Consider the following 13,458-nt stretch of genomic DNA (forward strand, 5'->3'; position numbering starts at 1 on the left):
TTTTTCTTGCTGTTGAGTTGTAGTTCTTCCTATGTTCTGGATATTAAACCCCTTTCAACTATATGATGTCCAAATATATTCTCCCGTTCTGTAGGCTGTTTTTATAACCTTCTGGATAGTATCTTTTGAAGCATGAGCATTTCTTTCTCTATGTCCAGAAGACAGACCACAGAGCATACAGGTGGAGTTCAAGGACAACTATGAAGTAAATAGGTGTGCATGGACTGGTTTTTAATAGCACGCTCTTATCAGTACTTGAAGGCTTGATATTTTTATTCATGACGTCAATTCCGTCCTCTCTGCCTCACTGCAAGCACGTGGACCGTCTTCCCTGCTGGACGCTGGCACAGGCAGCTCCCCCCTGGTCCTTTGCTGGTGCCCCTCCTGGGCCCTCTCCCCATCCTCCTGGTCTTCAGAGGGCCTACCCCTTCTGCCTAAACAAGCTCCTTCCTCTTACTCCATTATTAAAAGAACAGTCACCACCTAGAGCTGTCAGTGGCTTGCGACTTATAGCAACCTGGCAACTGAGTAGAATTACCCCTGGGTTTTCTAAGCTGTGATGTGTTGGAAACTTAGGCTAGATTTTCTAGAGAAGCAAAACCAGTGACACACACACACACATATGTGTGTATATATTAGAGTCCTGGTGTGGCGCTGTGGGTTAATGCGCCAGATTGCAAAGCAGTTTGAACTGCAAGGTTGGAGGTTCAAATTCACCAGCTGCTCCTTGGAAACCCTATTCAGGGTCGCTATGGGTCGGAACTGACTCAACAGCACTTCACAACAACAACAACACACACATACATATAAAAAGAGAAGTTTTTATGAGGAAATGGCTAACAATTGTAGAGTCTCAGGCCTCCAGTGGGAAAAGAGCAAAACTTTCCCGCGTTTCCATTATATTGGGAGCAGGCCACACTCCCAAGGAAACATCTGATTAATTGATAGCCAATATCATAGCCAATCATCATCATATAGTTAACTATCTACTGCCAAACCCTTGGGAATCCTGATCCAGTCAAGTTGACACAAAACCTTGCCGATGGTTACATCTTTCTCCTACTGATGGGTTCAAACCACTGACCTTCTTAGTTAGCAGCCAAGCACTTAACCACCACACCCCCAGGGCTCCTTTATGTTCTTTATGGAGTCCTGGTGTGGTGTTCCGGCCTTAGGCGCTGGACTGCAAAATTGACAGTTCAGGCTTACCAGTCTGTCCTCAGAAACCCTTTACAGGGTGGTTGTGAGTCAGAATCGAGCAGTTTTCACACTCTCCGCTGTTTGTACCTGACTTGCTTGTCAGTCTGTAAACTGATCAGGATGGTAGTCCCGGGCAGGCAGGGACCCTGTCTGCTCTGTGCACTGCTCTGCCTCCAGGCCTTAGGAGAGTGCCCGGCACCTCAGGGGGCACTTAGAGATGTGTAGACAAAGGGATCAATGTGTCCTTTCTTTCAGAGACAACCCACCCTCGCCACACCCACACAGCCTTAGAAGAAAGCAGCTGTTGTCTCACGGTTACAGGAGGATTTCCAGTCATGGGTTAGGAGGTAAAACCAAACCGTGGAAGTGCAGTTAGCACTCTGCTTGCTCCAGCCTTCCTAAGCACAGCTGGCAGCACAGGACTACGCCCGGGCACCAGGCTGCCAAGGGCACCTTCCTCCTGGGTGGGCGCTTTCTCCCAAAGCCCAGTTCAGGGGAGATGAGTAACATGGTGCCTCCACCCAGAATGCCCTTTTTTCTGTAATAACAGGCTTTTTGCCTGAGGACCTACTCTCTTGATTTTCTTTTTGAAAGAACTGAAGGAATTTAACGGGGGTTGTCACAGTGGCAGCAGCAATGCGCTCAAGTGTCACAGTGATCGTGACGCTGGCACAGGACCAGGCGGTGTTTCGTTCTGTAGTACACAGAGTTGCGGTGAGTCAGAGCTGACTCAATAGTACCTAACAACAAGATGTACTTATGTAATTTGTACCTTTTCTTTACCTGATTCCTGTTATCAAGCCTAGAGAGGAAGAAGGAGGTTGGGCCAAGGGCACCCGTGGCCTCCTCCATTAACCTCTGAAATGCTGAGCACCAGTTAAGAAACGGCTCCGACTCTGCAGCCTTACCTAGGGCAGGAACAGAATACATTGGCATCCAGAAATCTGTGACTGTTTCCCCACCTCCTCATTCCTGGGTTCATGATTCCTGCAGAGTGCGTCGTCAAACTAAGTGTTTATGTCGCAAGTATCTGTTGAGGCTGATTGTGCCAGGCGCGGCAGGTGGAGAGGACGACCGAGAGGGTGTCAGGCAGCCAGGAAGGCTCTCCCACCGTGCACCTTTGCTTAGACAGTTCATATCAGACATTGTGTTATAGTTGGGATTGCGGTTCAGTTTCTTTGGTAAGAAATTATCATCAGTCAACTGCTGTGAGCTGGAAGTCATTGTTGGGTGTAGTATAAGGTTGGTCTGATTCATGGCAGTGCTGTGTGACCACAGCCGCCCCCCAGGCTCAGAAGAGGTGCACTGAGCCCTTTCAGGAGCCTGGAGCAGGAGATGGGATCCTTGCCTGGATTGCGGAGAGCCACCCTCATCAAAGCAGCCCCATTGGCCACCATCTCTGCGGGAGGCATTGTTGTTTGGGTTGCTATGCAAAGTGCACGCTGCCATAGTTTTTTAGGAGGGGCCTGACATTTCTAGCAGGACTTGAACCCTTAGTTTTCCCATTCTGGATAGTGTTCTCGTTCACCCATATTTTTCAAAGTTGGGTCTGCTCCCGTTTTGCTTCTTCAGCCACGATGGAACTGGGAAGAACCAGCTCAAAATCCTGGTTTAAACCACTAACCTTTTTGGTTAGCAGTTCATTCCTTAACTGTTGTACCACCAGGGTTCCTTGCTAGGAAGAAATCAAGTCCGTCCCTGTCCTGGGAGACACCAGTCATGACTCCTTTGCCTGTCACACTTTTCCCAGCTTTCTTCACCCCTGTGGTCGACCCCTGAGCCTCTCCATCCTCTCGGAAGTAAGGAGGACAGGAAGTGTGTCTGACAGGGTAGCCAGGGCTCTCAGAGGACAAATGCCTGATGGGCAGGTAAAGCTAGAACTCATTCTGTACTCGACATCACTCTGTCTTCCCACCAACCTCACCTTCCAGTCGAGAAGTGCCCTGATTTTGCCCTCAGGGACAAGCTCAGTCTCCTGATTCACGTTTGTGGTTAGAGACTTCTGTGCATTTAAAAAATATTTCTGAGGAATGTTTCCTGGCCAGTATTCATAGACCAGTGGGTCGAGTCCCTTTTCTGAGGGAGCAGCCTCCCCCACCATACAAGGTTCCCTAGTGCTGGGACAGGCTGTTTCCTGATGGAGCCGGACAGAGTGGAGTCAGCCAGGTCTGCGGTGAGTCTCCACCTAGCACTTAGTAGCCGGGTGACCCTTGACCAGTGATAGGACTCGTGTACATCCTAGTTCCTTTCCTGTAAGATGGGAACAGCAATACAGCATTTGCAGGGTTCTAGAAGATCAGAAAGAATATGTGCACGACTCCCAGAGCAGCCGCTGGGACCGGGAGGGGCTCCATGCATGCTTGTTTGCATGTCCGCGTATTCCCGTGCTGGAGAATTCTGACACTGGGTTCTGGCGTCGAGCAGTCGAGCCACATCTGAGTGGAGCCAGCTTGGTTCCTTTGATACAAACCTGACCGACGTCAGCAAGTTAGCGTTCCTTGGGAGCAGTATTCAGTCATTAGGTGTTCATTGAATACAAGGGGGCTTCAAAAAGTTCATGAAAAAATGGAATGAAAAAATAATGACAACTTTCCAGGAACTTTTGGAAGCCTCCTTATACCTGCACACCTGCTTGGATTCATTGGGCAGCTCTGTGTTTCCTTCCTGGGAAGGCCCTGGTGTCCCCGTGGGGTGTAGGCTGGCTCCTCTGGGGTGCGGTCATTATCTTTTCATTCCATTTTTCCGTGAACTTTGTTTTCTTGGTCTGCTGCTGGCCTTTGCTCAGGTGGTCAGAGCACTGAGTTTGTTCAGGCGGTTCCTTTCCTTGTAGAAGGCAGCCCGGGTCCCTCCTCTAACTTCTGAGTTATCTGTCGGTCTCTAGTTCTAGGTGCCATCATCCCAGCTGTCACCACTTTAAGGAGGGGAGCAGTGGGATGCCTGGCACGTGCTGCCCTTGAGTAGTCACCTTCTGGGTCCTTCTGCCCTTCCTGGCACTGCCAGACTCTCCATTCTGAGTCCTCCAGGGGATGTGGTGTACTTTGTTGTTGTTTTAAGTTACAAGTACATTTTAAAAAACCAAACAAAACCTCAGTTGATTGAGTCATTGAAACTCCTTCGGAGCCCTGGCGGCACTGTAGGATGAGACTGGACTGTTAACCACAAGGTCAGCAGGAGAAAGAAAATAAAGATTTGCAGCCAGGGACAGGGTAGCTATGGTTGGGATGGACTCTCTAGAAGTGGGTTTGGGTTGTAAGTGGATGATGCTGTTTTTCTGGCCTTGTATAAATACACAGGGTCGACGTCCTTAGAATTTTCTTTTTCTCATCAAGCATTTATGACTTGGTGGTGGTGGTAAGTGCTGTTGAGTCAGTTCCAACTCATAGCAACCCTGTATAGGGTGTCTGAGGCTTTAAATCTTCACAGGAGCAGCAAACCTCATATTTTTCCCAACGAGCGACTGGTGGGCTCGAACCATGGACCTTGTAGTTCACAGGCCAGTGCTTATCATGTGAAGCCATTTCTCCTTTATTTAAAATCTTAAATGAGCAAAGAGTATTTCTTCTCTATGCATTTGATAGATTTTAACATTTGGACCTGTCCTGATTTGTACCAGTATTATAGTTCAGTTTAACCGGCCCCCCCCACCTTTTTTTTTTTTTTTTTTTAAAACAGAAGTGTAGCCCATGAGCTGAGCTGTGTGTGTTCCCAGCCCAAACTCAGCTCTTGGAACTTCATATTTAGTGAGTGAATGAATGAGAGTCACCCAGAGCAGCTGATTGTGGCGGGTCTGCTCCTCTTCCTCATTTCAAGTGAACGCAGACTGTTGCATACAGTAGACGCCACATGGTACTTCTGGGCTTCCCCTCGGCTGGCGTCTGGGAGGGGCTGGGGCCACTCAGGAGTTCCTGCGTGCCCGGGAGGGCGGCCGAAGGCTGTGCTGTGAGTCAGGGGTCCCCTGTGAAGGGCTGAGCTAGCTGTTCAGTACAGCGAGGGCATTTCCTGTGGGAGCCGTGAGGACTGAAAGCCCTTCTACAGGAATCAAAGGAGCGGTGGTGGATTGTTGGGGGTGTCTTGAACACCTTACAGAGTGGAAGTCCTTCTGCTCACGTCCGCAGAGCCCCCAAGTCAGGTGTCGTATGCCTGTAGTCCTTTTCCAGCTCTCCCTGTGCCCAGGGGAGGAGAGAACTCACCTCGCTGCCCCCACAGCACTCATCCAGAAAACCCATCATGGCCAGTCACCTCCAACACACACAGCGACCCCACAGGACACAGCAGAGCTGCCCCTATGTTCCCAAGGCCATGACTCTTCCTGGAATCAGAACTGCCACATGATTCTTCTGCTGAGTGTCTGGTGGGTCCAGACAACCAACCTTTCAGTTGGCAGCCGAGCACTTTCACCTCAGTACCACCAGGTACCCTCACTTTATTCGTAATACCTATGAACTGCTAATTAGGTGTAATGTACTGAAATGGTAAGAACTTGAACTTAGGGACCAGACCAAAATGGGGGTTGAATCCGGGCGCCCCTGTTGACTAGCTGTGTGACCTGCAGTAAGTGTTTTTACTTCTCTGACCTTCAGCTACTCATCTGCAAAAAGAGAAAATAAAAATATGTGTCTCGTGGGACTGTTATGAAAAATAAATGAGCCTTTTGGAGCTTAGCTGACATTGTGCTGAGAGGACATTTATAGCTTTAAATGCAAACTTTAGAAAAAGAGAAAGCCTGCAAACTTTCATTTCCATAACTTAGAAACAGGAACAGCAAATTGAACCCAAAGAGGGAAATAATAGAGAAGATATCAAGGAAATAAAAGCCAGACATTCAGTAGAGAAGATAAATAAAGCTAAAAGGTTGTTCTTTGCTAAAATTAAAAATTAATAAACTTCAGAGGAGACTGACTAAGAGAAAAGGCACAAAAAAAAAAAAATCAATGCCAGGCGTGGAAAGGGAGACATTACTCCAGGCCCCTTAGCCCTTAAAATAAGATCACAGAGGGCGCTGAACAATTTTATGTCCATGAGTTTATGGGTAAAATGAACCAGGCTCCCTAGGAAAACACAACTTACTACAATCAGTACATACACGCAGAAAGTAGAAAACACATGAATAATCTTTTACCAGTTAAGGAACCAGACTCTGAAATTAAATCTGCTTAGAAGAAACTTGGTAAAATAGAGGGTCAGTGGAAAAGAGGAAGCCCTCCAATGAGATGGATTGGTACAGGGGCCGTAGCAATGGGCTCAAGCGTAGCAACGATTGTGAGGTTGACGTAGCACCAACTCTATGGCACCTAACAACAAAAAAAGTTCCAGGTTTGATAGCTTTGCTGACAAATTCTGCCAAACATCTATGAAAAATAAGGTCAGTCGTACACACGCATCCGTTTGAAATAGAGACTCTTCATAGAATTAGAGTCAACGGGAACTTTCTTCATCTGGAACATGGCATCTGAAAGCACGTCAGTGAACAGTATCATTAATATTACATGCAACTTTGTGGAAGACAGTTAAAACACGGCTGCGATAGTACATTGTAAAGGAACTGCGAGAAATTCAAGCTGGATTCGAAAGAGAACATGGAATGAGGGATAGCTTTTCTGATATCTGTCAGATGGATCTTGGCTGAAACAGAGAATGCCAGAAAGCGGTTTACTTATATTTTATTGACTATACAAAGACATTTGACTGTGTTGATAACAAAAGCTATGGATAAACATTGTGACGTATGGGTGTTCCAGAATACTTCATTGTGCTCATGAGATATATATGCATACACCAAGGTGCATATTTTTTTTTTTTTTTTTTTGACCAGAACAAGGCAAAACTGAATGGTTTAAAATGAGGAAAGATGTGTACTAGGGTTGTATTTTTGCATCATATTTATTCATTCTTTACACTGAGCAGATAATCCGAGAAACTGGATTCTATGAAGAATGTGGATTGGAGAAAGACTCATTAACAATCTGTGATATACAGATGATGCAGCCTTGCTTTCTGGAAGCAAAGAGGACTTAAAATACTTCCTGATGAAGATCAAAGGCCACAGCCTTCGGTATGGATCGCACCTCAGTGTACAGAAAACACAAATCCTCACTGTCAGCATCATAATAAACAACATTAGGATAAATGGAAAAAAGATTGAAGTTGCCAAAGACTTCATTTTTCTTGGATCCATAATCAACACTCATGGACACATCAGTCAAGAAGTAAACGGATGTACTGCATTTGGCAAAGATGTCAGTTTGAAGAATATTGAAAGTACCATGGACTGCCAAAAGAACAAACAAATCTGGTTTGGGGGAAGTACAGGTATAATGCTTCTTAGAAGCCAGGATGGTGAGACTTTGGACATATTCTCAGGAGGGACCAGTCCCTGGAGAAGAACACCATGCTTGGTCAAGTGGTGGGTCAGCAAAAAAGAGGAAGACCCCTAATGAGATGGATTGGTCCAGTGACAGCCGCAATAGGCTCAAACATAAGAACAATTGTGAGGATGGCGCAGGACGGCAGTGATTTGTTTTGTTATACATAGGGGGTTTTGAGTCAGAAATGATCCATCGGCACCTAACAACAACAAAGAATGAATGTGAGAAAATATTTTCAACACAAGTACAAGGGGCTTCAAAAAGCTCAAAGAAAATGGAATGAAAAAGACAGTGATAGTCTTACACAACCTTTTTCAAGTTCCCTTGTAGTTTAGGCATGGCATCAAGGAGGAACATGCAGATTAAAATAGCAGTGAGGGCAACTAGATCAAAGGAAACAGAACAAGCAGAATGAAATAAGGAGACTGCTGATACAGTGCAGACATTGTAACCAATGGCTCGGAACCATTTGCATAAAAGTTGTTGAAGGGGGAACCTAGGTGTAAACTTTCACCTAAAATACACACACAAACGTGCAAAACCAAACCAAGCCCCCACAGTGAGTTACCACTGTACAGACTGCGTCCGTTCCAACTTGTAGCAACACCACAGCTGTCATAGTTGAACTGTGCTCCGGAGGGTTTTCAAAGACTGTTTTCTGGAAAGTCGATCAGCAGGCCTTCCTTCTGAGGTGTCTGCAGCTGGACTAGAATCTGTAACCGTTTGGTTAGCAGCCTGAGCCCCAGCTCTTTGTGACTGCCATGTGGATCGGAATAAGTCCTGAGGATATTTGACACCAACAGTGTTGACTCAGGAGGACGTTCCTGTTGAGGCAGACCCCCCATCCCTGGGTCTGGGAGCTCTCTTAGGTTATGTTGCTGAAACCAGTGAAGCACAACTGGAGGAGCAAGGGCGTCCCCACACCCTCACAGCTGGGCAGCGAGAAAACTGGAACTTGACCTGAACTATCACCTGCCAAAGCATCTCCCACATCCGAGGCGCTCCTGAATGGGCACGTTGGTCTGTGTGGTTGCAGGGACTGCTGCCTAATGCCTTGCCTCAGTTTCCCCACTAGGACTTTGAATGTCTCTGCTGGTTTCAGACCTTCAGGAGAGACAGAGACACTGTGTAAGATCAGTTCTGAGTTCAGTCAGAAGGAAGTGGTGGTCCAGACCTTCCTGAAATCAGTCACGATGAGCCTGACACGCGTGTCCGGTTGTACGTACACAAGGAGATCTGACTTTCTGGTTTTGTTTGGCCGCAGTCGGCTACTACTAAAGATCAGAGCTAATCTTAGAATGTTTAGGTTGGGAGATGAGGACGAGAACTGAAGGACTTGGGGGAGAGTCGATTCAGCACTGAAAGGAATTCCAAACCACTCTCCTGAGCTGGAGCTGATGGCCCAATTATCAGGGTGAGAGTGACTGACTTGTGCTTACTTACTCATCTGTAGTGAATAATCCCAACTGGGTTTCACCTCTATAGTGATACTGTTCACCACAGATGAGTAAGTAAGCACAAGTAAACCTGTGCTTACTTCACTGACTGGGTACTCCATCCCTTCCCTGTCAGGGGTTGTGAAATTGAAGAGGCTTTGATTCTGTAGGAAGGTGCTGTGGGGTTGGGAGAGAGACCAGTCAGACCTAAAATGGAAATCTTGCATGTGGTGGGGTTAAAAAAAGTGAAAGTGTTCACTACCGATAAGTAAGTAAGCACAAGTCAGCCCGTGCGTACCTCGCTTATTGGGCCATCTGCTCCTGCTCATGAGGAAAAGGGAGCCAACTGTAGCCGTAAAACGTCAGCTGAGACCACGCGGATGCCGCTGGGGTGCGCTCGGTCCTCATTGGACTGCCGTGATCTTGGGGACCTCAGTTTCTGAACACAGTGCTGTGGTGAGGACCCTGGCTCTGGCCTGAGGAGACCTGAGCACGTCACTGGTCAGCTAGAGACTGTGTCATCTCCTCAGGCCCTGAAGTTCCAGCTTCTGTTGTGGAGTGAGGTTCCCCAGTGACTTGGGGAACTAGAATTTGACTGCTGGGTGTTTCTAGTGCTGGGCCCACTCGCAGCGGCTGCTTTAGGCTCCTGCACCAGGTGGTGGTGTGGTGCTGTTGAGTCAATACCAACTCCTAGCGACCCTTTGTAGGGTTTCCGAGGCTGTAAGTCTTTACGGGAGCAAAAAGCCACCTCGCTCTCCTGTGGGTAGCAGCCCAATGTGTAACCCACTACACGGGCACACAGTAGGCTCTTTGTAAATCTGTTGTTGACATGAGTGAGGTGCTCCCGTTGAGCCTACAAATGGCAATGTGCCTCTCCCAGGTCCCAGGGCATTTGCTTCCTGTCCCACCGGCCCCTGGCAACTTGGCTGGGCACTGCCCCCCATGCCTCCCCAAACATTCAGAGCCAAAATGCCATTACTCCCAGGGAGCCTGGAGCAGAGTGGGCTAGGCAGGTCTGAGAAAATCCCAGAAAAGTAGAATCCCAGGAGTTGGGGCATGCACTGCAGGACCCAGGCCCGAGGCACCTGTGCTGGGTGGCCTTTTATCACAGCCTCGGGCTTGGAATGACACACGCTCCCTGTGATTTCAGAATGCTGGCAGCTGCCAGGAGAGCTCACGGTTAGGAAAAGTGAGTGTGTCCTAACCATGCACCTGTCTGTTGGTATCTTGAGTGTCTCCGGAGCCCTTGGCCTTAGAGCACCAGATCTGTTCTGTACTTTACGCTCCCTGCCGGTGCTCAACTTTGGAAAGTCTGCAGTCCACAGGGCAATTAAAACTCTGTTGCCAGAAGTCTCGTTGACTTAAATTTGAGATCCTTTTGGGAAATGCCTTGGTATAAAAGAGAACACATCACCTGAGCAGACAGACATGGTGTCGAATGCTGGTCTCCACCAGCTTGGCTTGGTGACTCTAGGTATGTGGCTCAATCTCTCTGATCACCAGTTTGATCAACTACAAAACAAGAGACTAAACTAAGGAGGTGGGGGAAGGGTTCGCAAGTTCTAATTACCATCCTCAACATTGTTGAGCTCTTACTATGGACCAGGTACCCATCTAGCCTCATTCCCGCCTCATTTCACTCTCCTGTGTTCCGCTGTCCTTCCCACATTTAGACAAAGCTGTTGTAGTCACTTGTCCCGGGGCCATGTGTTCTTCTCATCCGAGGTTCTCAGAGAGGCTGCACAGGCCCCTTCGGTCTGTCCCTGGTGACGTTTCTCCGGGGGAATCCTTTCTCAGCCAGTGGTGGGTTTAGGATGCCAGCCCAGGTGGCCTGTCTTTAGAATGTGTGTTACTTTTGCAACTCACTGCCCTGGGCCGTCTCGCTGAGATTTGTGAATGTATTAAATACGGAAATCTAAGGAAAAGGCCTTAGAGCAAAGCTGAGGCTTTGCGCTGTGGAACAGAGAAAATTCCAGATCTCTGACCGATCTGAACACAGGAGGATGGAAAGAAAACTGGAATCATCTTTCTACCAAGAAGTCAGAAGGTCTTATGCAGGTTGTGAACAGCTCAGTCTATCCAAGTGATTTGTGGTGAGGGGTGGAGTGGTATGGGGGTGGGCTAGCAACGACGTCCCTCCCAGGAGGAATAATCTCCCCTTCATCTTCGTCTGCATTTGAGAACACTGAAATGACTATTCAGAGATGGTTGATTTCGCCTTGTTGTATGTCTTTATTCTTTCTCCTTGAGCCTCACACAGATAGTGTCAGAACAGTCTGGTCTGGACTTGGGGCAGCAGTGGCCTGTGAGGAGAGGCAGTGGCCAACTCGGGGAATGTGGCAGAATCTCTTTGGAGGGTGGAGGAGTCAGGTGTCAAAACTGGGGTTGTTTCCACGCACAGTTCACCCCCACCCTAGCCTGGCTGCTGAGGAGGAAAAGCCCAGAGAAGCAGGAAGTCTCTTCACCCTCTCCTCCTTTCTCCGAGGGCCATGATGATTCAGTAAGATTATCAGCCCCTTGATGTAAGAATGCAGACTGCTCTTCAGGAAGTCCTTTGAGCTTTTTGGTTGTTGTTGGTGTTACATTCTGACCCATAGCGACTCCATGTAGAACAGAATGAAACACCGCCTGGTCTTGTGCGCTTGAGCCCATTGTTACTGCTGTCACTGTGCCAGTCCATCTCACTGGGGGGCGGGGGGGTCTCCCTCTTTATCGCTGACCTTCCACTCTACCAGCATGATGTCCTTTTCCAGGGACTGGTCCCGCCTGAGAATATGTCCAAAGAAGTCTGGCCATCCTGGCTTCTAAGGAACGTTCTGGTTGTACTTCTTCCAACCCAGATTTGTTTGTTTTCTGGCAGTCTATGGTACCTTTAATATCCTCCTCCAATCCCATAACTCAAATGCATCAATTCTTCTATGGTCTTCCTTATTCACTGTCCAACTTTCACATGCATGTGAGGCTACTGAGGTTTTTGGTAAAATGTTGAGACGTTTACTCATTAATGTGGGACATATAGGCGCTCTCACACACGCCAGCACCCAGAGTTTATTGGTGTCTACTGTCTTCTGCCCATGGGATACGCAGATGGCTCTGCACTAAAGGCGCTGATGGAGATGAGAAATGTCTGTACAGTGAAGATGATTTGCTCCTTTTTTTTTTAACAAGGAGGATTTGAAAAACCACAATCTTATCTTTTTTTCCTCTTATAGGTTTGCCTACAGATTCTGAACATCTGAAGTTGGCTTCTGGAGACACGTGTTCCCTGGTGCCCCCTCACCCTCTGGAGAAATGTCTGTCACGTACGATGATTCTGTTGGCTTAGAGGTGTCCAGCGATAGCTTCTGGGAGGTAATACCACGTTGATACCAGGCTGGTGATGCCCAGCTGGCCATTGTTGTTGTTTGTCCGGGGTGGGAGGCAGGGAGGAGGGCATGAAATGAACGTACCCCCAAACCAGCTAGACATCTGTGGTCAAAAGGATGCAGACATGTATTTTTAGCTCAGTTCGGGTGCAGTTGGCTGTCTGAAGTACTTGAGCTTCCCTTACCAGAGAAATCTGATACTTAAAGAACTTGGGGACTGCGAAAATATGGGGCACCAGCCATCTCTCCCACCGCCCTCCTTACCTAGCTGGGCTCAATAATCCACTGCAATGGCCACCCAGAGCTCAGACACCATACGCATGGTTATGGGGTTTGCTACGGAAGTTCATAGGTTACAATTCAGGGTCAGAACTGCTCAGGGCACAGTTCCAGTTGGCTCTGGTAAGTGCCCACAGAATAAACCACTCCACTGTGAGCCTCAGCCTCAAGGACTCGGCTGAGCTCCCCCACTTATGAGGCTGGAGGTACCCCACTCTGCAAACACTTCTGCTCAGAGTCACTCAGCTGTACTTGCTGGGAAGCCCACGGCTCTGTCTCATGCTCTAGTTTTTAATGTTGCTGCTACTCCTCCCCCAGTGTCACAGTTTTCTGTCCCTGGGTCCAAGTGGCTCGATGTGCAGGGGTCTCCTGGCTCTTCTTTGATCGTAGTGAGATCCACCCTCCTGCTGAGAAGGCTCGTTTTAAACCCACCCATGCGAGAACTTCAAGTTTTCACAATGATAATGAACTCTGCTCACATCCCTAGCTGAATCTTATCATCCCATCAGTGTCTTCTCCCACCTCCTTTTACCCAGACCCAGCAGAGCAGCGACATTGCTGGGGGTACAGACTATGGCTAGACCCCATCAGGGCAGCGACATTGCTGGGGATACAGACTAGGGCTAGACCCCAGCAGGGCAGCGACATTGCTGGGGGTACAGACTAGGGCTAGAAGAGACGTATTAAACAACTCGTGACACTCCAGCTCTGTTTAGTAAAAATCTCACTGTTCGTCATTCTCAGGATCGTCTTTTTGATGTGTAGAAACGATGTGACTAAACCTTAAGTGAGGCACCGGGATGGCTGGGCATA

General features: G+C 48.1%; 1 protein-coding gene across 1 annotated transcript in view; it reads left to right on the forward strand.

Annotated features, from left to right (window-relative positions):
* Window positions 1–12,292: 12,292 nt before the first annotated feature.
* The window catches only part of PACSIN2 (protein kinase C and casein kinase substrate in neurons 2), a 30,482-nt gene continuing 29,316 nt past the window's right edge, over window positions 12,293–13,458 (forward strand). Inside the window, exon 1 of the mRNA XM_006866848.1 lies at window positions 12,293–12,352. Coding sequence (XP_006866910.1) covers window positions 12,293–12,352 — 60 coding nt within the window. The remainder of the gene's footprint in view (window positions 12,353–13,458) is intronic.

This window comes from Chrysochloris asiatica, unplaced genomic scaffold (genome assembly GCF_000296735.1).
Source record: "Chrysochloris asiatica unplaced genomic scaffold, ChrAsi1.0 scaffold00097, whole genome shotgun sequence".
Lineage (NCBI taxonomy): Eukaryota > Metazoa > Chordata > Mammalia > Afrosoricida > Chrysochloridae > Chrysochloris > Chrysochloris asiatica.